The sequence below is a fragment of the Trichoderma virens genome (genome assembly GCF_000170995.1).
Source record: "Trichoderma virens Gv29-8 chromosome Unknown TRIVIscaffold_89, whole genome shotgun sequence".
In the NCBI taxonomy this organism is placed as follows: domain Eukaryota; kingdom Fungi; phylum Ascomycota; class Sordariomycetes; order Hypocreales; family Hypocreaceae; genus Trichoderma; species Trichoderma virens.
Window position 1 is genome coordinate 325,166 of NW_014013660.1, and position 21,068 is coordinate 346,233.

At 52.3% G+C, this 21,068-nt stretch overlaps 8 protein-coding genes across 8 annotated transcripts; 5 read left to right on the forward strand and 3 right to left on the reverse strand.

Moving 5' to 3' along the window:
- Positions 1-43: 43 nt before the first annotated feature.
- On the forward strand, positions 44-1,633 carry TRIVIDRAFT_195017 (uncharacterized protein; the record flags this gene model as incomplete). Its single annotated transcript, XM_014095727.1, has 2 exons — positions 44-83; positions 174-1,633. The coding sequence occupies 2 exons, from the start codon at positions 44-46 to the stop codon at positions 1,631-1,633; spliced, it is 1,500 nt and encodes a 499-aa protein (XP_013951202.1).
- Positions 1,634-2,359: 726 nt separating this feature from the next.
- On the forward strand, positions 2,360-3,531 carry TRIVIDRAFT_183329 (uncharacterized protein; the record flags this gene model as incomplete). Its single annotated transcript, XM_014095728.1, has 5 exons — positions 2,360-2,453; positions 2,726-2,905; positions 2,979-3,130; positions 3,188-3,284; positions 3,346-3,531. The coding sequence occupies 5 exons, from the start codon at positions 2,441-2,443 to the stop codon at positions 3,366-3,368; spliced, it is 465 nt and encodes a 154-aa protein (XP_013951203.1).
- A 977-nt stretch (positions 3,532-4,508) lies between these two features.
- Positions 4,509-7,163, forward strand: TRIVIDRAFT_195019 (uncharacterized protein; the record flags this gene model as incomplete). Its single annotated transcript, XM_014095729.1, has 1 exon — positions 4,509-7,163. The coding sequence occupies one exon, from the start codon at positions 4,509-4,511 to the stop codon at positions 7,161-7,163; it is 2,655 nt and encodes an 884-aa protein (XP_013951204.1).
- A 1,118-nt stretch (positions 7,164-8,281) lies between these two features.
- TRIVIDRAFT_80466 (uncharacterized protein) lies at positions 8,282-10,174 on the forward strand (the record flags this gene model as incomplete). The annotated part of the gene is made up of 6 exons (XM_014095730.1): positions 8,282-8,431; positions 8,646-8,664; positions 8,725-8,736; positions 8,887-9,170; positions 9,246-9,629; positions 9,699-10,174. 6 exons carry the CDS (start codon positions 8,393-8,395, stop codon positions 9,933-9,935), a joined length of 975 nt encoding a protein of 324 aa, XP_013951205.1.
- Positions 10,175-10,576: 402 nt separating this feature from the next.
- TRIVIDRAFT_65961 (uncharacterized protein) lies at positions 10,577-11,806 on the reverse strand (the record flags this gene model as incomplete). Its single annotated transcript, XM_014095731.1, has 1 exon — positions 10,577-11,806. One exon carries the CDS (start codon positions 11,804-11,806, stop codon positions 10,577-10,579), a length of 1,230 nt encoding a protein of 409 aa, XP_013951206.1.
- Positions 11,807-13,179: 1,373 nt separating this feature from the next.
- TRIVIDRAFT_42401 (uncharacterized protein) lies at positions 13,180-13,639 on the reverse strand (the record flags this gene model as incomplete). The annotated part of the gene is made up of 2 exons (XM_014095732.1): positions 13,180-13,553; positions 13,615-13,639. 2 exons carry the CDS (start codon positions 13,637-13,639, stop codon positions 13,180-13,182), a joined length of 399 nt encoding a protein of 132 aa, XP_013951207.1.
- An 866-nt stretch (positions 13,640-14,505) lies between these two features.
- Positions 14,506-16,187, forward strand: TRIVIDRAFT_133319 (uncharacterized protein; the record flags this gene model as incomplete). The annotated part of the gene is made up of 5 exons (XM_014095733.1): positions 14,506-14,537; positions 14,619-14,698; positions 14,753-14,848; positions 14,934-15,229; positions 15,294-16,187. Coding segments are annotated over 5 exons (1,398 nt in total), but the record flags the coding sequence as incomplete, so codon positions are not given.
- Positions 16,188-17,263: 1,076 nt separating this feature from the next.
- Positions 17,264-20,892, reverse strand: TRIVIDRAFT_226841 (uncharacterized protein; the record flags this gene model as incomplete). Its single annotated transcript, XM_014095734.1, has 7 exons — positions 17,264-17,475; positions 17,547-17,763; positions 17,818-18,266; positions 18,324-18,482; positions 18,549-20,207; positions 20,268-20,348; positions 20,409-20,892. 7 exons carry the CDS (start codon positions 20,890-20,892, stop codon positions 17,264-17,266), a joined length of 3,261 nt encoding a protein of 1,086 aa, XP_013951209.1.
- Between the last annotated feature and the right edge of the window lie 176 nt (positions 20,893-21,068).

Sequence of the window (21,068 nt, forward strand, 5' to 3'; positions counted from 1 at the left end):
GCCGCATTACGGCTATTCATTCAGGGACAAACTCTTGTAAACCATGACGGCGGTTGCACAATTAATATTAGGCAGCCCGCTTGGTCTGTTACCGTTTACTTTCCTGCTCATTCTAGTTGTTGTCAAGATTGTGGCACATCAATGGAGAAAACGACTCGGGCACCTGCCCCCAGGACCCCCCGGCGAACCAATTATAGGCCATCTGCGTATTATACCAACTGATAATCCAGAGTACTTCTATATGAGATTGGCTAAGGAATATGGATCCGACATCCTATCATTCAATGTTCTGGGCCAATCCGTCATCGTTCTCAACTCGGTCCGGGCAGCCACTGATATTCTCGACAAGCGCGGTGCCAACTATTGCGATCGACCTCGATTCGTTCTTTTCGAAGTCATGGGATGGCACAAAACGCTTACCTTCCTAAGATGGGGCCCTTCATTCAAAATGCACCGTCGTATTCTACAAAAGAGCTTTCAAAAGAGCAACATTGGACGGTACCGCGGCTTACAAGAGCGAGAGGCGATCATATTGCTCAGAGGAATTAATGACAAACCAACAGAATGGGAAACAATTCTTCGACGTTTTGCTACGGCCATTGCTCTTGGAGTAGGGTTTGGTATCAAGGTTGAGACGGACACAGATCCTTTTATTCGAGTTGCTGCGGACGCGGCCTATGCGTTAGGTCATGGAGGAGCTCCTGCCGGGACACCAGTCGATTTCTTTCCGCTGTTCAGGTTTCTACCGAGTTTTCTTCATGACCGATCTCTCAAGTTTGCCAACCAATGGAGATTTGCCATTGTCAATTTGCGCAATAAACCATACGAGACAATCATGGCGTCAAGAACTCGAGTACAGTCTTTAGTGCAAGAGATGTTAGACCAACGGCAAAACCAGGTGGAGCAGGGCCAAGCTCCTGATATATCCGAGGAAGACATAAAGGGTGCTGGCGCTGCTGTGTTTGCAGCTGGCCAAGATACTACCTGGAGCACATTGGTCGTGTTTATACTCAACATGGTGCTACATCCCGAGGTCCAAAGCAAAGCCCAGCGCTTATTGGATCAGGTGACAGGAAGAGATCGATTGCCTACCTTTGACGACAGACCCCATTTGCAATATATAGACTTCATAGTCCAGGAGACCTTTCGGTGGTGTCCTGTAAGCCCATTAGGAGTTCCCCACCGCTCATTGAAAGATGACTTTTACGGAGACTACTTCATACCAGCCGGCTCGTTTGTCTATGCCAACGCTCGCGCCATGACCCATGATGAGACGGTTTATAAGAATCCCGACGACTTTGACCCAGATCGCTACTCTCCCTTGGAGGAAGGCGGCCGAGGAGAGCCACTACCAATTGGGCAGTTTGGCTTTGGCAGAAGGATATGTGTCGGTAAACATTTTGCAGAGGCTACGGTATGGATTGTGGTTGCGGTCATGCTGAGCACTATGAATATCGAGAGGGAAAAGGACGCCAACGGCACTGAAATCATGCCAGTGGTTGAGTTGACGAATGGATTGACTAGCCATCCCAAGAGTTTTCCTTGTCTGATACGGCCGCGGGATGAGAAGAGTGTTGCCGTTGTTCGAGATGCACTGCTATGTATAGCGGGGCGGGATATTCCAACTACGTGAATGAGAAAGTGCCTGTTTCGACATTGGCTGAGACAAGCGTCGTGTTGAAATCGTAAAGTTGAACCGCCGCTGTATTGTAAATATTTGTTCAATTACTCGTCGTCGGATTCTGCATGTTGATTAGTCCATCTAGTTCCCTTGACTCTCGTCCAATCACGATAAGAGGAGGGGTTGATATGTTGGTACGACAGGCTGAGAACCGCCGCGCCCTTCCACGTCCTGATGCTTCCTCTATCGGAACCCCTGCTTCGGTCATGATTGCCGGTAAATGATGCCCAATGTCTGCCGCATTGCGGAATCGCTCGCCCTTTCCTCATTTGGCATTTGTCAGCGGCCTTTGGCTTTGCAAGTTAGCGTTGCCGGCGTTGGAGTGACACCGTCTGCAAGTCAGGATGACGCCAATGACGCAGCGGGGCAGAATGGAGCTGACAGAGCTCCCGAGAAGCTCCAAAGGGTTCCCCCTCACCACTCGTACTCGTACCTAAGGCAACGCAAAGCCTCTACTGGACACTTTGGGAGCCAAGATGGGACGGGGGCCCGGAATTGTTAGCAGCAGCAGCAGCAGTTAGCAGTAGTTGGCAGTAGAATGCAGCAGAAAGGCTATGTGCCGGGCGAGGAGACAAGCAGCAAGTGCCTCGGATTCGGAGCGCCCCCCACCCTGAAACGAGCTTGATTTCGTAACTCCGGAGCCCAAAAGCTGCCTTTTCGCTGGTCCGTTCCTCTTCAAAACTCTGTCCTCTCCACCTCTTCATCATCGTCATCAGTAGCTCTCCGTTGAACGAAGCAATTGTAAACACCACCGCCAAAATGGTCAAAGCAGGTAAGACACCTCCAAGTCCAACAGCTCCCAGAGCCAGCGCCTTGCCCGATTATATATGGGTAGCTGTCGCTAGTTGAGAGGGGCGGCATGCTGTGCCTCGTCTTGCGCTCGTTTGAGGGGGTTTTTGTGCTCAAACGGCATCGCTGGAGGGCGGGCCGCGCCGCAACCTTGATAGACACGCGGGCCTGTCCTGCCATTGAGAAGCTGGCGTGTCCCTTGATAGTCCAGCTGTTTGCGCCGTCACGACACATCTGGCTAACCCCGTGTCGCAGTCACTGTCCTCCGAGGAGACGCCAAGGTCTCCGGCACCGTCATCTTCGAGCAGGCCTCGGAGGGTGCCCCTACCACCATCACCTACGACATCACCGGCAACGACGCCAACGCGAAGCGTGGCTTCCACATCCACACCTTTGGTGACAACACCAACGGCTGCACCTCTGCCGGCCCTCACTGTAAGTTGTCCCGAAGCAGAGTGCCTTGTGCGGACTCAATTCGGCTTTGCTGACTTGCCAAACCACCCGACAGTCAACCCCTTCGGCAAGACTCACGGCGCTCCTTCTGATGAGGCCCGTCACGTTGGTGACCTCGGCAACATCGAGACCGATGCTCAGGGCAACGCCAAGGGCACCATCACTGACTCTCTGGTCCAGCTGATTGGTCCCAACAGTGTCATTGGCGTAAGAAACGTCCGTTCAGCATTGCCCCAAGAAGTCTGCTAATGATCCATTGCTTAGCGCACCGTTGTCGTGCACGCCGGCACCGACGATCTCGGCAAGGGTGACAACGAGGAGTCCCTGAAGACTGGCAACGCTGGCCCTCGCCCTGCTTGCGGTATGTGGTCCATTTGATGTGATTCATTAACAGCCCAGATACTAACGTGGGTACTACCCAGGTGTTATTGGCATCTCCTCCTAAGCTCGCTCAAAAGTTCTGTAGCTATGCTTGGCCTAAGCTCCTTGAAGATTGAAACGAATCTATAGAGCAGCGAAATACATGTAGCTCGGGTCGACATAGGTTCTGAGTAGTTATAGTAAACGAACAAATAACAAGAAAAGAAATGAAAACAGCTTATCTCAAGAAACGTGCCTGAATTGCGTACAAGCTGCATCGTGAATTCGTGACGATGGAGGGGTAATGCTGGAAGCGCAATTACATCACATCTTGCCCCGGGATGCTGCTTCGAGCTCGTGGATGGCCGCAGTCGTTCATCGCTGCAATTCCAGCAGATCCATTATCGACATGCTGTGCAACCTGCCTAGGTGCAAGATAAGTTAAGCAGACTCCAGTAGGCATCATCTTTGCCCAAGGACCCAAGTATTTGCCCTCCAAATCGATCTTTAGGCGCAATTCCCGTTGCCCCTCCCAAACCTGTTGCGCCAGCCCCGCGCTCCGTTTCGCTTAATTGCCTGTTTCGGGGCCTTCCAGCGCTGTCCATCCGCCACCAGCCAGCAAAAGATCCCCTGGGCTCCAGAACCCCACAATGAAGCCACCTGGAGCAAGCTCGGGCTAACTCGAGCTACCAGATTGTTAGCTGGCAACTTGACACAATAGCAGGTACTCGGTACTAAAGAGTCTTGACACCTTTCCAAAAGGCACACGACAAGTTGCTTTCTCCAACCGCTCTGCAATTTGCTCCTTGTTACTCAATTCATCATTCCAAGCTCAATCTCGGCTTGGTAGAATCCCAGATATCCTCCCATCTCTTTCTTGGTCTTCCGCTCAGGTACGTTTGAGGCTCAAGATACACCAATCCCGGTCCGCCTGCTATTCCTCCTCATTGTCCCTCTTTCTCCGCATGGCGGTGACAGCTTCCAAGCTGCTGTGTCTCTTCAAAGATCGTAAAGGGTCATTGACATGCACTGTCATCTCAATCACTCCGAGAACTCATCTACCTATGCCAATTGTCATCTCATTCTGTTGTCTGCCAAAATCATCTACTCCACAGCAGAAGAGCATCCGAATAACATACAAGCCATCTCTCCCCAAGACAGCTGCCGTTGCTAACCAGAACCGACCCAATTAGGTCTCCCCTTGTCTCCCCCTTACCGGCCCATCATGTCGAAGACTTTTATCGGCAACGTCAAGAGTGTCTTGAGCGGCGACACCTTGATCCTGACCAGCCCCAACAACCCCGCGGCCGAACGCACCTTCTCCCTTGCCTATGTATCAGCTCCCCACCTGAAGCGAGAGGGAGACGAGCCATTCGCATTCCAATCCCGTGAATATCTCCGAAACCTGGTGGTCGGAAAGCCAGTCCAATGCACAGTCCTCTACACAATTCCCACGACCGGCAGAGAGTTTGGTTCTGCTCAACTCAAGGACGGAACTCTCCTTCCCGATGAGCTCATCAAGGCTGGTTGGCTCAAGGTCCGTGAGGATGCTGGCCGCAAAGAAGAGTCAGAAGAGCTCCTTGAGAGGCTCGAGAAGCTTCGTGCTCTCGAGGCCGAGGCCAAGGGTGCCTCCAAGGGACTCTGGTCAGGCGTCAACGGCACCATTGAGGTACAAAACGACCTGGGTGGCCCCGAGTTCTTGACACAGTGGAAAGGCAAGACTGTGGACGGCGTTGTCGAGAGGGTGTTGAGCGGTGATCGCCTGTTGGTTCGACTGCTGCTCTCTGAGAAGAAGCATGTGCAGCCCCTTACCCTCCTCGCCGGTGTTCGAACTCCGTCCACCGAGCGTACGCTTCCTTCTACCGGTGCCACACAGCCTGCTGAGGAATTCGGAAACGAGGCCAAGGCATTCGTCGAGTCAAGACTGCTCCAGCGACAGGTTAAGGTTGAAATTGTCGGCGCCAGCGCCCAGGGACAACTCGTCGCCAGTGTCATCCACCCCCGAGGCAACATTGCTGAATTTCTGCTCCAGGAGGGATTGGCCAGGTGTAACGACTTCCACTCAACCATGCTGGGAGAGAAGATGGCACCTCTGAGAGCCGCCGAGAAGCAAGCTCAGTCCAAGAAGATTCGTCTACACAAGCACCATGTGGTCAAGGCAGAAGCCGGAAACCAGGAGATGACTGTTACCAAGGTTGTTGGCGCCGATACGATTATGGTCAAGGCAAAGGCCGACAGTGCGGAGAAGAGAATCAGCTTCAGCAGTATCCGAGGACCTCGCACCAACGAGCCTTCCGAGAGCCCCTTCAAAGATGAGGCTAAGGAGTTTGTGCGATCAAAGCTTATTGGCAAGCACGTCAAGGTGAGCGTTGATGGAACCAAGCCCGCTACCGAGGGCTTCGACGCCAGAGACGTGGCCACAGTTACCGAGAAGGGAAAAAACATCGGCCTTGCGCTGGTGGAGGCTGGATTGGCCTCTGTGATCAGACACAGGAAAGACGATACTGACAGAGCCCCCAACTACGACGAGCTGCTTGCAGCTCAGGAGAAGGCCAAGGAGGAGAAGAAGGGCATGTGGTCTGGAAAGCCTCAGAAGGCTAAGCAGTACCTGGATCTCTCAGAAAACACACAAAAGGCAAAGATTATGCTTGCCACCCTACAGCGACAGAAGAAGGTGCCTGCCATTGTTGATTTCTGCAAGGCTGGCTCTCGATTCACCGTTCTCATTCCTCGTGAGAACGTCAAGCTGACACTGGTTCTGGGCGGCATTCGTGGCCCTAGAGCTCCTCGTCCCGACGGACAAGGCGGTGAGCCATTCGGCAAGGAGGCTCTCGACCTAGCCAACCGACGATGCAACCAGCGAGACTGCGAGGTTGATATCCACGATATGGACAAGGTCGGTGGATTCATTGGTGATTTGTACATTGGCCGTGAAAACTTTGCCAAAGTCCTCGTTGAAGAGGGTTTGTCTTCAGTACATGCCTACTCTGCTGAGAAGTCCGGCAACTCTGCCGAGCTATTCGCAGCCGAGAAGAAGGCAAAGGAGGCCAGAAAGGGCTTGTGGCATGACTATGACCCCTCACAAGACGAACAAGTCGACGAGGAGGCTGAGGCGGACGCGCCCGAGGCAGAAGTCACACTGGACAAGAAGCCAGCCGATTACCGAGATGTCATCATCACCAACATTGATGGTAATGGAAAGCTCAAGATTCAGGAGATTGGAAAGGGCACAGCGGCGCTGGAGTCTCTGATGAGCGACTTCCGAAAGTTCCACATCGACTCCAAGAACAACAAGCCCCTGACAGACGCCCCCAAGACTGGCGAGTTCGTGTCTGCCAAGTTCTCGGCCGATGGTCAATGGTACCGTGCCCGAGTCCGAGGCAACGACCGCACAGCCAAGGTGTCTGAGGTCATCTACGTCGACTACGGCAACAGCGAGAAGGTCGCCTGGTCCAACCTGCGATCCCTGGACCAGGCCCAGTTTGGTGTCCAGAGGCTCAAGGCTCAAGCCATTGATGCCTCTCTGTCGTTTGTCCAGCTGCCCACAGGTGCCGACTACTTCAGTGAGGCTATTGGCTTCATTGCTGAGCTGACCGAGAACAAGCGCCTGGTTGCCAACTTTGACTTTGTTGACAACAAGGAGAATGTCAGCTACATCACTCTGTACGATACCAAGGCAGACGGCTCTCTGCCCGGCCCCAACGACTCCATCAATAAGGAGATTGTGTCCAGCGGATACGGCATGGTGCCCAAGAAGCTCAAGGCATGGGAGCGCAGCAAGGCCTTTGAATCATACCTGAAGCACCTGCGAGAGATTGAGAGCGAGGCCAAGCAGGACAGGCTAGGCATGTGGGAGTATGGTGATATCACTGAGGACTAGAGCATGGGTTTTGATCCAGGTAGTTAGGAAGGAAAAGGTCTTTTTCATAGTTGACACAGCATAAAGCGAGAAACTGCATTCCCAATTATTAATCTCTATATAGGCAATGGAGGTTGAAAAACATTGTGTTGCCACAGGTGGGACGGTTGCGGAAATTCTCTGTTGCGAGCATTAAAGAGACTGGCAAGTGAGTGAGTTGTAAGTTGACACACTGCATACAGTACTAGGTCAGGTTCAACTCGTGGCAATGGCGCCGAAACCACCGGAATGTGCCGACATTTAGACCAAGGCGCAACCCCGTGATGTGCAGCTTTACTATTTCCGGCGTCGATTCTCCTAACGAAGCGATGGAAGCGATGATCACGCCCTAAAGCTCGAACACCACGGAAATGGGGCGGAAGCAGAACTTGGCCAAGGCCCCGTTGGTCAGCTGGCGCTTGTGCATTATTAACAGAAACCGAGCGTGGCCGGGCGAGGCCGGAGTCTGATCCGGGCAGATAGGCTACAGGGCCTCGCATAGCCTTACGGCGGAACCTTACGGCGGAACCTTATGACCGTTGAAGGGCGGCCGTAATACCCCAGTATGGAGAGTATACTCAACCCACTGGACTCCCGGAGGAGCAGCTTCAACTGCCAAATGGCGCCCAGCCAAAAGGTTCCCAAAGTTCCCGCCGGGGGTCGGTGGAGCCGAGAGGCGAAAAGCGCCGTGAGAGAGACGGTGACTGTGGCACGTTCCCCAGTCGCGGCCACCGATATGTTCGCAGGCATGTTTGGCATGGTCGCCCGGCAAAACAGCGGGATGTGAATTGTGATTACCTCAGGTTACGCGATGGGTGACAAAGGCAAACGCAAACCACTGGTGCTGCTGGGAACTTTGGGAACTTTGCGACTAAGGCCTCAAGGCCCGGCGACTGTGGGGGGGCCACAGTGACTTATGACTTAATGGCCCCCGCTCCGGGCAAGGGGGGCGAAACAGTTGTTGAGCTGTTAGGAAGACGGAGATGCTTGTGGATGGATGGATGGATTGCTGGGCTGCTAGTAGGTAAGGCACTAATTGGCACGGAGGCCAGGCCAGGCCAGTCGGTATATATCATCTCATCCGCCAAACTCTGTTGTGCTGCTCTCCTACTTCCATCTCCATACCTCCACAACACAACCACTCGTCCTGATATCCTCCTTTCTACCAGCTTCTTTTTTCCCTTTCCAACATTCCTCCTCACACAGACACAATGAGCAGCTCTCTTGACCAGCTTAAGGCCTCTGGCACCGTATGTTCCATGTTCCCCGACCTACCCCGCCAAAAATTGTACCCCTCCAAACGAGGGGCGAATTGCTGCGAGCTTCCAACGCCCGGTTTCTCTGCTGGCCTTGAGCTCAGCAATTCGGCTTCATTGACCGACAAGGCTCGGCAATTGGCAATGGCTTCTCGTTTCAATCATCGGATCGTGTGCTGACCATTGATTTTCTTTTGGCGACAAACAGGTTGTCGTTTCTGACACTGGTAATTCCCGCACCATCCGCCCAACGTGTGATGCATCAGCTAACTAACTGCTTCTCACAGGTGACTTTGCTGGTTAGTCTGCCCTCCTCTCTCATTGAGAATCGTGGCTGCTTTTCTGCGAGCGACCTGCGTCGTCGGCTACAGACAGCAGCAGCAGTGCTCTCTCCCCCCCCCCGACTGAGTTCGACGCAACAGAAGCTGACCTGGAGACGCGTTTCACAGCCATTGCCAAGTACAAGCCTCAGGATGCCACCACCAACCCCTCTCTCATCCTGGCTGCCTCCAAGAAGCCCGAGTACGCCAAGCTGATAGATGTTGCCATCGACTACGGCAAGGCCCAGGGCGGTGACATCGACCACCAGGTCGACACTGCTCTCGACCGCCTGCTGGTCGAGTTCGGCAAGGAGATTCTGGCCATTGTCCCCGGCAAGGTCTCCACCGAGGTTGATGCCCGATTCTCCTTCGACACCAAGGCCTCCGTCGACAAGGCCCTGCACATCATCGAGGTAAGCTTTTGAGGGAGACGTTTATTTTCAGTCTTCACGACAAGAGGAGCTAACCGCCTTGCCACCGAATCATAGCTCTACAAGGACCTCGGTATCCCCAAGGAGCGCGTCCTCATCAAGATTGCCTCCACCTGGGAGGGTATCAAGGCTGCTGAGATTCTGCAGCGCGACCACGGCATCAACTGCAACCTGACCCTCATGTTCTCTCTCCCCCAGGCCATCGGTGCTGCTGAGGCCGGTGCCTTCCTCATCTCTCCCTTCGTCGGCCGTATCCTTGATTGGTTCAAGGCCAGCACCAAGAAGGAGTACACCAAGGAGCAGGACCCCGGTGTCGCCTCTGTCAAGAGCATCTTCAACTACTACAAGAAGTTCGGCTACAAGACCATTGTCATGGGTGCTTCATTCCGAAACACTGGCGAGATTACTGAGCTCGCTGGCTGCGACTACCTGACCATCTCCGTAAGAGCCCATGATGAAATACCTCTGCTTACATAGATCATTGACAACTAACACGTCTCTCTTTAATAGCCCAACCTGCTCGAGGACCTCCTCAACTCCACCGAGGCTGTCCCCACCAAGCTGGACAGCGCCGCTGCCGCTGCTCTGGACATTGAGAAGAAGACCTACATCAACGACGAGGCTACCTTCCGATTCGACTTCAACGAGGACCAGATGGCCGTCGAGAAGCTGCGTGAGGGTATCAGCAAGTTCGCTGCCGATGCCGTCACCCTCAAGGACATCCTGAAGCAGAAGCTGTCTGCTTAAATTGTGAGGTATGAGCGGTAGGGTGTGTGTGTATGTGTGGCGCGGGTGCCTAAGTTGCTAGCGAGGGAGAATGCCTACAAAGAATCGGCAACTCGAAGGTATATTTGCGATGAGATATGGTTTGGCTGTTGAAACAAAAATGCAGAGGGGTCCTAAAATGTGGTTAGCGGCCCGTGACTTTTATGTATCTACGGATTGTTTGAAAATAGCAAAAAAAGAAAAACGATTGTAATGCCCAATTCAGCGTTTGTTTTTATTGTAAGATGGTATTCTTGTATCATTCGGAATTTACGCTATACTGTGCTATAATACCATGTCCGCAAAGTGATATCCTTAAAACGCAATACAATGTTGGTATCTATGCCCACCGGTATCTTGCAACCAGCCATATAAAATAACAAAAAGAAAAAAGAAAAAGGGAGGAAGAGGATGGAGAGAACGCCGACAGTGTTGTCTCATCAAAGATCCCAAGTATATCAGCCCAACAGAGATGACAGAACCCATAGGTATCCAAGAACCATTTCTATCCATCAAATCGTTATATCCTCCTCTCAAACCAAAACCAAGAGCAAGCCGTGTATAATAAATCTCCATGGTGGAAAATCAACAACAAAAAAAAAAAAAAAAAAAAAAAAAAAATCTCAAGATTTCATATCCTTGCAGTGCACCTGCATCACCGTATGCGTAAACCCCTTACCGCCCTCCTTGCCCTCGACCACGAGCGCCGTCAGGGCACCGCCCCTGACGCAGCCCGAGTCGAGGCCAAACGTGTAGCGCTCCTGGCGGAACCCCCTCTTCGCGTCGTGGCCGTAGACGACGGTGTAGCGGTGCGACTTCTTGAGGCGCTTCTGGAAGCGGTTCCATGCGTGGGCCCACTTCTCGCCGTCGCGGCCTTCGACGGGGATGGCGATCTCGCGGTCTGTGTAGGCGTCCTTTTGCTCGATCGACTCGAGTGTCTCGCCTTCTTCTTCTGCTTCTTCTTTCTCAGGTTCGCTGTTGTCGGATGGTTGGTCGGTGGGGGAGGGTGATTGCGGTGCTTCGTCTGAGGTGTCGTCTGAGTCGCGCTTTGCTTTGGATTTCTTCTTCTTCTCGTTCTTGCGCAGTTCTTCGCGGGGGTAGATGAGGGTGCGCATGTTCATGACGGCCCAGGGATCCTGCAGCTCCGGCCGCACGCCAGGGACGAGGCCGGCGTGGGCAATGAACATGCGCAGCGGCTCGACGGAGAGGATGACGGGCAGCTTGAGCAGCCACTGGACGTGCTCCTTGCTCAGCTTGCGGCCCGTGGCCAGGAACTCGGACTCGCCACGGTGGGATTCGGCGTCGGCAGACGAGAGGTCCTTGCTGACGCCCGTCTGGGCCTCGGCCTCGGCCAGGGAGAGCAGCACACGGTCTTCGTGGTTGCCGCGCACGGCGCTGGCGTTGAGGCGCATCAGCCGTGAGACAACGCCGGGCGAGTCGGGGCCCTTGTTGATCATGTCGCCCGTCGCAATGAGGTGATCCCGCTTGGCGTCGAAGTCGACCTTTTTCAGCAGCGTCTCCAGCGCGGCGTCCATGCCGTGGATGTCGCCGACAATCACCAGCCGGCGCTTGTTCTCAAACGTGGGCACGAGCTCGTCGGGCAAGCTCGCCATGAGCGTGAGGCCATCCATGCTGGGGCGGCGGAACGAGCCGTATGTCATGGGCAGGTCGGCGTCGGTGAGCTGGACGTGGACGGGCTTTTGAGGAAGCACTGGGAACGGTGGTTTCTTGTCGTCCTTGGCCTCGCTGGCAAACGGCGTGGTGTAGAGGCGCGTTACGCACAGGTAGGAGCTGACGATGAGGAACAGGACGGCGGCGACGATGAGGAGTCGACGCTGCGTTTGGTGGGCCATGGGTGGCGAGAGGCGCTGTTGGCCAGTGACGTTCTGGTGTTGATGATGGGCTGCTGTTTGGGCCAATGTAGATACAATACGTGGCAGAACAAAAAGACTAGATCACCGGGAGATGGAAGCCATTCAGTCGGATTTCGAATTGGGGGGTCTTCAGTTGAAGCAAGGTCGTAGAAAGGGTCGTGACTCGAAAAGAGAGAAGAGAAGGCGAGGCAAGGGAGAGAGAATGCTAATTTTAACCAGATAAGACTATTGAAAGGAGACTCTTTTTTTTTACTCTCCTCAACCCAGTCTATAGTGTTTTTCTTATTCTGCTAGTACAGAGTACGCGTAGCCTTTATTGGTTTCTTTGTACTCGGCAAGATAGAGCCGAGTTTTACATTTAAAAACAAAAACAAATAAGGGTCTCGTGCTCTTCTGCAACAATCCAGGAATGCCTTTTTTGGGTGATGACGACAGCAGCTGAATGCCAAGGCGCTTAGAACTCTGGAGCTGGGCAAGCTTCTGTGTCGTTACGGGTTTTAGGTGGTATTTAGTACTTGTGCTCCATATCTACTACACCGTACATGCCACGCTGAGCGATGTACCCTGTACATGGATTACAATATCGGGGATTATCCAGATTGATTGATTGATTGATGCTACGCCAATCCATAAAGAAAGAAAAAGGAACAGAAGCTGTATAACAGTACGCAACTCTCTCTTCTCCGTATCTCTCTCCCTTTTTCGCTTCATCCCATTTCCTCCTTTTTAGTTTCATCTTAGTGATTTGGCTAGTCGTTGATTCTCGGATATCGGCAACGGACGACACGTGAGACGGCGGTTGCGGAAGCGCCGATCCGACGAGAGGCATTGCGTGGATTTGCTGCGTCTGGTTCTGGTTACAAGGAGGGATTGCATAAATGGTTTGTTGTTTGCGTGGTGGGTTGGAGTTTGAGATGGGATGAAAAGGTTGGATAAAGAGATTGGGGCTTGGTGTTGAAAGAGTGGCTGTATCAGAATAAAAGTGTGAAAAGGCTGTTTTGAGTTGCAGGTACTAATATAATATACACAGGTTCATTGGACAGTACATCACCAATGCCTCCATCATACAATACAGCTTCGCAGCCCGTCCATCATCCTGGTTCGAGGACCATGTAGGAAGCATATACACACAGGCTCTATAGAAAAGAGATTCACCACCCCCTTGTCTCTAAGTGCCCCCAAGTGATCAATTCCCCGCCTTGCAAGCACCAGAGATGAGTTGCCCCCGATTCAACGCCAAAAACGCCATACCATGCACCATAATTCGTTTTAATCTCTTCATCATCCCCTCTCCTCTCTTTTTTTCCCTTTACCCATCCCCTCTCTTCTTCATTCAAAACTTGTCCCCCTTTTTATTTCCCGCTCTGTGCCAGCCTCTGCTGCTCTAGCCGGTACTTTTCGTTCTCAGCCTCCCTCCAGTCCTGCGGAATGGGCTCATTGCCGTCCGTCTCCTTGACGCTGCCTCCAAACGCGGATTTGCCTGCATACAGCTGGTATCCCTTGCCCTGCTCCGAGGCTTCCACCGAGCGATACGTCACGGGCATGTTCCCCCGGAAGCGCTTCCGCATGTCGACCAGCCCGCGCTTGCACTCGCCGTAGCCCTTCTTGAGCTGCTGGCACTTGGTCGGGAGGGTCGATGACAGGGGCTCGCGGAGGCAGTCGGAGGCTTTGTTGCGGTAGATCATGACGCAGTCGGATTCCTGGAGACATTGCGCGAGGGCATCGCCTGTGGAATTTATCAGCGGGACGGGGCTCTGGCATGGTTTTTGAGGCGGGGGGACACATACGGAGTTCCTGGCACGAGTTCGGCATGTTGGGGGATGTTGCGCGCAATGGAGAAATGCGGATAGTTTGGCCGTCGGGCGCGTTGTCTTGCGGATCTTTGGGCGAGGCTGGCTTTTCTAAAAAAGTCGTTCGATGAAGCTTCCAAAAGGCTATCCGTGGGGTTGCTGTTTGATTGGTGGGCTGTGGGCTGCAGCTAGAATCGATTGACTTTGTAGCGCCCCACAGCCTCGTCAAGATGCCCATGATTACGGATCAATAGAACCTGCAGCAATCTCACCCCTGCATTTTGGTCTTGTCTTTTCCACTGATTCCACTATAGGTACCTATAGGTAAAGTACTCTGCTATATTACATGGTAAGCAGTTGTATCTACTAATGTGTATAAAAAAAAAAAAAAAAAAAAAAGGGCTACAAAGACATAGATCTCATATCGACCACAGCTTATGCCCCATACTTTTAACATTGAAACCATAAGACCCAAGGCGTCACAACATCATCCGCCACAATTCCTTTATCCGGTCCTAACTCAATACTGTATTAGCCAACTTGCCAACTCACTCTTCCACGTTGCCAAACATCTCGACCCAATCAGTTCCACTCCCGACTGCGCACAACCTGCTGGTTGGTCTAATCCCTTTCACCCCAGCTTTCTCTAGGGTAAGCCTCTAAAAAGGGCCCACCTGACACCCTTTGGGAGATTTACATGTGACATCACTTGGCGGCGATCCCCTAGATTTATTAGATCCTGCCTTGACTTTCTCCCAGAAGCCTCATTTCGCTTCCCATCTTCTTCTCTCTTTCTCTTGACGCAGGTTGCCTCGCCAGCACGAGGCGATAATGGAACACTCCTCATAGCACACATAGAACTAAGCGAGGCCCCGTTCTCTCCTCACAATGCCTCTTCCATTTATCGGCAGGCTGCATGCGTATGTACCGTTTCTAATCCCACGGCCTCTGTTCCGCAGGCGCAAGGTTTACCGCCGTTTGCTCATCATGGCTGTGTATAGCACCGAGTACATTTCGATTGTCGTTTCCTTCTTCCTTGTCGGCCTCGAAGCAATCGTCCGAGTCCTGACACTGGCATTGCGTTAGTACGAGCCATCCAACAGTGACGACAACTTGCTTACCCCTTTATATCTAGCCTCGTTCCTCGTCACCTTCTTCTACCGAGCTTCGCGACGACTCTTTAACGTATTTTCTTCGCCGGCGCAGAAGAAAGCGGAGAGCAAGAAGAAATGTCAGTTGTCACATGTCTGACGAAGCTCTCAGCTCAGCGCATGATTATCTCCCTTGTCTGTTGAGTACTGACACTTCTCTCCCAGCTATTTCTACTTCTGTGCGCGATGCGTCCGATTTCGTTGAGCTTTGCCAACTATGGGGTTACGAAGCGGAAGAGCACATAGTTCAGACAAAGGATGGGTTTCTGCTGGGCCTGCACCGCTTGCAGTGGCGAAGAGGCGAGGAGGGCACGAAAGTCAACTGCGGCCGAAACAGCGCCAAGAAGCGCGTTGCTTACCTTCACCACGGCTTGCTGATGAATTCTGAAGTCTGGGTCTGCCTGACGGATGAGCAGAGATGCTTGCCATTTGAGCTTGTGGAAAGAGGATTTGACGTCTGGGTGAGTCGAAATCCATATCCCCCTTTGTGCTGGCGAGAGTCTCTTCGCTAACGACTCGTCACAGTTTGGAAACAACCGCGGCAACAAATACTCTAAGAAATCTATTCACAGCTCTCCTACGTCGGTTAAATTCTGGGACTTTTCCATCGATGAGTTTGCCTTCCATGATATCCCGAATAGCATCGAGTACATCCTTGAGACGACCGGCCAGGAGAGCCTTTCATACATTGGCTTTTCGCAGGGAACTGCTCAGGCATTCGCAACCCTGGCCATCCACCCCAAGTTGAACCAGCAGGTCAATGTCTTTATTGCTCTCGCACCTGCCATGGCCCCCGCTGGACTGTCCAACGGCGTCGTCGACTCCTTGGTCAAGGCCTCACCATCGGTTCTCTATCTCATGTTCGGCAGACGGTCCATCCTCAGCTCCGCCACCATGTGGGAGACTCTCCTGTACCCGCCCTTGTTCTGCCGCCTCATCGACATGGGTCTGTCGTTCCTCTTTGGATGGCGCACCAAGAACATCTCCGCGAGCCAGAAGCTGGCCGCATACCCCCATCTGTACTCTTTCACAAGCACCAAGAGTGTCGTCCACTGGTTCCAGATCATCCGCAACAAGTGCTTCCAGATGTACGATGACGACGTCTACCAGCCTATGAGCTTGGCTTCGTCGAGCAAGTACTCAAAGGTCGCCAAGTATCCCACCCGCAACATCAAGACCCCCGTCGTCCTCGTCTACGGAGGCAGCGACTCCCTTGTCGACATCAAGTCCATGCTCAAGGAGCTCCCGCGCCAGACCGTCGCAACAGAGATCCCGCACTACGAACATCTCGACTTCCTGTGGGCGCGCGACGTAGACACGCAAGTCTTCCAGCACGTCTTCGACGCCCTAAACAGCTTCACCGACGCGGAGCACACCGAGGAGGAATACGATAGGTACCACATCGTCCGCCAAGAGAGCCTCGTCGGGTCCGCATACACTCTCGCCCATCCGCACAGGGACAGCGAAAGCGACGCCTCCATCGTCGCATCTTCGTCAGGCGAAGAGGCAAAGAATCTCCGACATCGCGCCCGAGAACAGCACGTGCAGATTGCATCGGACAAGGATTCCCCAAAGAAGACGGACGAAGCCCAGCCTGTCGAGAAGCTAAAGGGCGTCGGCGTACGCAGAGGAAGTGGTCTTCCGATTAATGGAGATGTCGTCGATGGTGTACGTGATGAATGAGCGTGAGTCGCTGCAAGTTCGCTAGAGCATCATCTAGACGGTGTCTTTTTTTCTTTGATATCCATATATATTCTTCTCCAATGATCTCGCACTTGGGTTGGTATCGATAATCTGGGCGTATTTTTTTTTTTTTTTCTTGATTGGGGATTGAATTCCACTTCTGTCTATAGCCATGTCACTTGAAAATATACCTACCTTATAGTAATACCAAAGCAAATCTTTTTTCATCCAAAGGCTTCACAAGGCGGAACAAGCACACAAAGTCCATGAAAACAAATATGCATTCAATTCAAATACTACTGATTCGCTTTGATAGCCCGCTCAATAGCAGCGCCATGACCATTCATAAAATGGAGACGCAGTAGCTTGCATAGCAAACCTCATCAAATATTATCAACCATCCATGTTCCAACTCTTTCTCGTTCGTGCCACGGTCCACGGCTCGAATCGTTCTAAGTAAGTATGAGATGCCTCCTACAAGGGGCTAATTGACCAAAAGAAAAAGAAAAGTAGTAGAAGGGGTATATCGACATGAACAAAGACATGTCTGTTCTAAACAATATGCACTGGCTGAATGCAGCAGGCAGGTTTCCATGTCAAGGAAAGACGCAAAACATCAAACCCAATGGTTGGCTTCCCATGGGCTGAGGCATTGGATGCAACTCCGATTCCGACGCCAGCTAATGTTGTGAAATGGATAGGATGGCTTAAATCTCTTACGCAAGATGAATGTGAGGGATGGTTAGAGTTACGTATCAAGGGGTGGCTTAAGGGGGAGGGGGAAATGGGATAGGCTTCATGACAAGGTCACGTCAAATCGTAACGCCACCCAGGGGGAGAATCTTGCTCTTGTCTCCGAGGAATTGGGCTCGGTAGTCAATAATGCCCTGGCTGATGGTTTGGAAGTCCTTGACTTTGCGGTTTCGGAAATCCGTCAACAGATGCCGCAGTCCGCTGATGTACTCGTGTTTCTTCTGCTCCTCAAAGTCGCCATGAGCGCCAAGCTGGAGGAGGATTTGGTCATCTGATCAACGTTATTTTTTCATGTCAGCGTTCTCTATACAACAGCTCGTAAGAGCTCCGGGATATACATACCCGGAGCTTGCATGCTCTCAAAGTGCTGAAACTCGCACTCTTTGCCCCTCGGACAGCTGTTGTTGACCAGTTCATCAGGGCACATCTCCTGCTTCACGTCTATTTTATTGCTGTATGTTAAAGAGCGAAGGCCGCCAGCGACGGATTGGGAATACTCGGGATGGAAGCGATATGCGTGAAAGTATCGAAGGGGCGATTCATACGGTACAAAAGTGGTCTGGAGGGCATCAGAGGCCGGGGCCGGGGCCGGGGCCGCCATTGCCTCACTTACTTGGTCAACCTGATTAGCTATTAGATATAATGATCGGCCATTCGCTTGCAGGGCAACGTCTACTTCTCTTCCACTTTCAGAAGCTGTATCCTGTTGAACGGTCGAGATCTGCTGCGTGGCGATAGCATTTGTCATATTATCTTGATCTTGAAAGCCATGGGGGCTCGTTTCGGGGATCGAAACAAGATCAGCTGGTGCAGGACTAAACGGGGTTGACGCTCGTGAGAGATTCCTTGATGGGCTAGATAATTCAACATCTGGAGGCTCGTAGTCATCAGATCCGTCGTCAGACTCTGAATTATTGGAATCGCCGGCTTCCGATATGGCCATGTCTTGCGCTTCCTCTACTGCTGCTGTACCGTTGGCGTCGTCGTCTGTCGACATGGCGCTCTGGATAGCGTCTTGGCTGGCGTTACCGACGATTACAGTTGCAGTATTGGCCGTTTGGACTGTGGTTAATCCATCAGTTGGTAGAGTTTGCTCAGCTTGCGCGGTTACGAGTATACCGGGCTGGTGCTCTTCCAGTGATTCTTCGATTTGATGCAAGGATGCCTCTTGACCATGTTGAGCAGAATTATTACTTTGAGGCGATATGCTCGCGATGTCCATTGCGTCTGTTAGCGGAGAAGAAGGACTTGGTGGCTTGGACGGAGTCAGAGCTTCATCTGAGAGAAAGATTAGTATCGATGGCATAATCAAGCTCGTATTGTAACCTGCAGATGAAGACGTACCTTGCTGCTCTTGTGTCTGTTCACTGTCCGACTCAGTGCCAACATCCAGCTTTAATTTCTCTTCTTCTTCTAGGGTTCGTTGAATTTCGCGTTGAATGTTTGCAACTTGAGCCTGCAAGAGTTGCAGCTTGAGTTGTTGCTCTCGACGGCGAGCTTCAATGACTGGGAGACGCTCACTGGCCGCACGCGATCGACTGCGCCGTCGTTCGTTTCCACTTTGAGGGCTCGATTCTGATAACTGATGCAGCACCCCAGGGGATGGGCCCGATATTGAGGGCGTTGAACGAGAGAGCTCTCGAGGTTCGATAGATGAGAGTGCAGGCACAACCGTATCCTTGTTGGCAATGGCCGCCTCAAAACTGCTATTGGGAGAATCATCATTCAATGTTGGTAGAGCCGGTGACTCTGGTCGCGACTGCCTTGCTTTCTTACGGGCCTCAGCCTCTGCGATCCTTCGTTTCATGGCTTCAATTTTCTTGGTCATGCTGTCCAAGTTATTTCTTGCGTGATTGTCGCCACCGCCGCTAGGAGGCGATGTTAGTGGGCTCGAATATTGCTGTGCTGCAGCCGCGCTGTCGCTAGCCGATGGAATGCTGCGCAGAGAAATAGAAGTCTTTAGCGTTGGATGTGGCCTCGAAGCCAACGATACTACCTTCTGCTCGGGAGAGTCAATATCCATTTCAGTATCATCTTCATCGTCGCTGACATCAATAAGAAATGGACGAGATCTTCTGGTCTGGCCAAAAGGACGCTTAAATGGCCTGGGATTAGAATCCACCAAGCTCGTCGAAGCTGGACGCTCCAAATTCAATAGTTGTATAGAGTGTGAGGGCTGTGGCGTAGAAGAGAGGAAAAGTCCAGGGATGGACTGAGGAAGCTGTCCATTGGGGCTCTCACTCTGGCCAGGCGTATGTTCCCTCGAGGCAGGATGCATGCCGCTAGTGGACGTATCGAAGGAGGCTGTCGCGGTGACGGTAGAACCATCGACATTGCTCTTTGCTGGGTGATTTCGATGGGAGAGTACGTCTGAATGAGGACGCTTTTGTCCTCGCGCCTCAAGCTCACGAGCCTTTCGCAAAGCCTCCATCTTCTGATACAAAAGCTTTGATTTCTCAGATTGCGTCTTTGCTGAACCTTGCTGTCTTGGAACTGGTGTGTGAGAAGAGGGAGTTGATACGGAGCCAGGTGCACGAGTGGGGAATGAAGCCACTGCCGCTGAGGTGCTTGGCTTTGAGTTTTTTGCAGCTAGGAGTCGCGCAATACGATCCTTGCGCTCTTCCGACTTGTCTTTCACCGGCGCGCTGGCAGGGTTCTCTTCGGTGCTATTTCGTCGTTGGTTGCTGTCGGTGTGCAGTGTCTCATCTTTTGTTCCCGATGTTGCCTCTTTTTCATGGCTAGACTCGGTAGCCGTGATATTACTTGGTAAGGCCTTATCAAATCCTAACTCTTCGAAGAGACCACCTAATAGCGTCTCGTCGATTCCTTCATCAACGTAATTCTGATATCGTACGTTTAATGGCCAAAGTCGTAAGATGGCATCCTGAGCCTGTTTTCGCGCAGTAGTAATGCTCTTGGCAGGCGATGCGTTGGATACAATATGGTTCGGTTCGCTTGTTTTGGGGGACGACTGTGATGATTTTGGAGGGTTCGATTGTGGTTCTAATGTTCGGTATTAGTCGTTGCATCAACTCTGCAATGCTTGGTCTTGGCAATGCTCACTATCAGGAGAATCAGCCATGGCTTGGTGGTCGATTTCTTGGGGCGATAGGTATGGGGAATATGAACCTGATCGATCCCGACCTAATGCTCGGTTAGCAATCTGGGGGACTGACAATTAATATGTAATATGCAATAACATACCGGCAGAGAAGGCGGCTGATGGATCTTCAGCCACCTGTATGCCATTCGGATTGCTAAACCCAGCGGAGTAGCCTGTATTTCCATGTGCGTATGGTAAATCGGCGATAACCTCAGCACCTCTTGGCTCATAAACATCCTCGACTTCGCCTTCGCTGACCTCGCCTTCCTCGCTCATATCAGTTTGCTGCGAAGGGCCATTTTTTTCAGTAGCGGCAGGAGGTGCCCGCCCAAACGAAGGCTGCTGGGTTGCCCAGGGAGCCGGCCACTGTGCCGTATTTTGCGAAAAATTTAGGCCTAGTCCGGGAATCACATTGTGCGGATTATACGAATCTCTGGGAGCTGGTTCGTTGTGTACAATGGTTTGCACAGCGCCATTTGGATAACTGTGAGTTGAAGCGGGATATGAGGGGTACGGCTGATGCGCATACGGAGCCTGTGGATGGTAGCCATGCATCGGGTCGTACCCATAACCGGATTGAGCCATCGCTGAGTTGAGGGGACAGCCCGTGGGACAAGCTCAACGAGCAGCAAGGCACGGCTGTTAACAGGGAGAGAACGTTGAAACTGGTTGCGAGTGCATGCGGGGGCGATGCTAATAGCCTGTAGAGGGCCTTGGCTGGGGTTGCTGTGGAAGTTGATATTGAGGTCGAAGCAACAAAC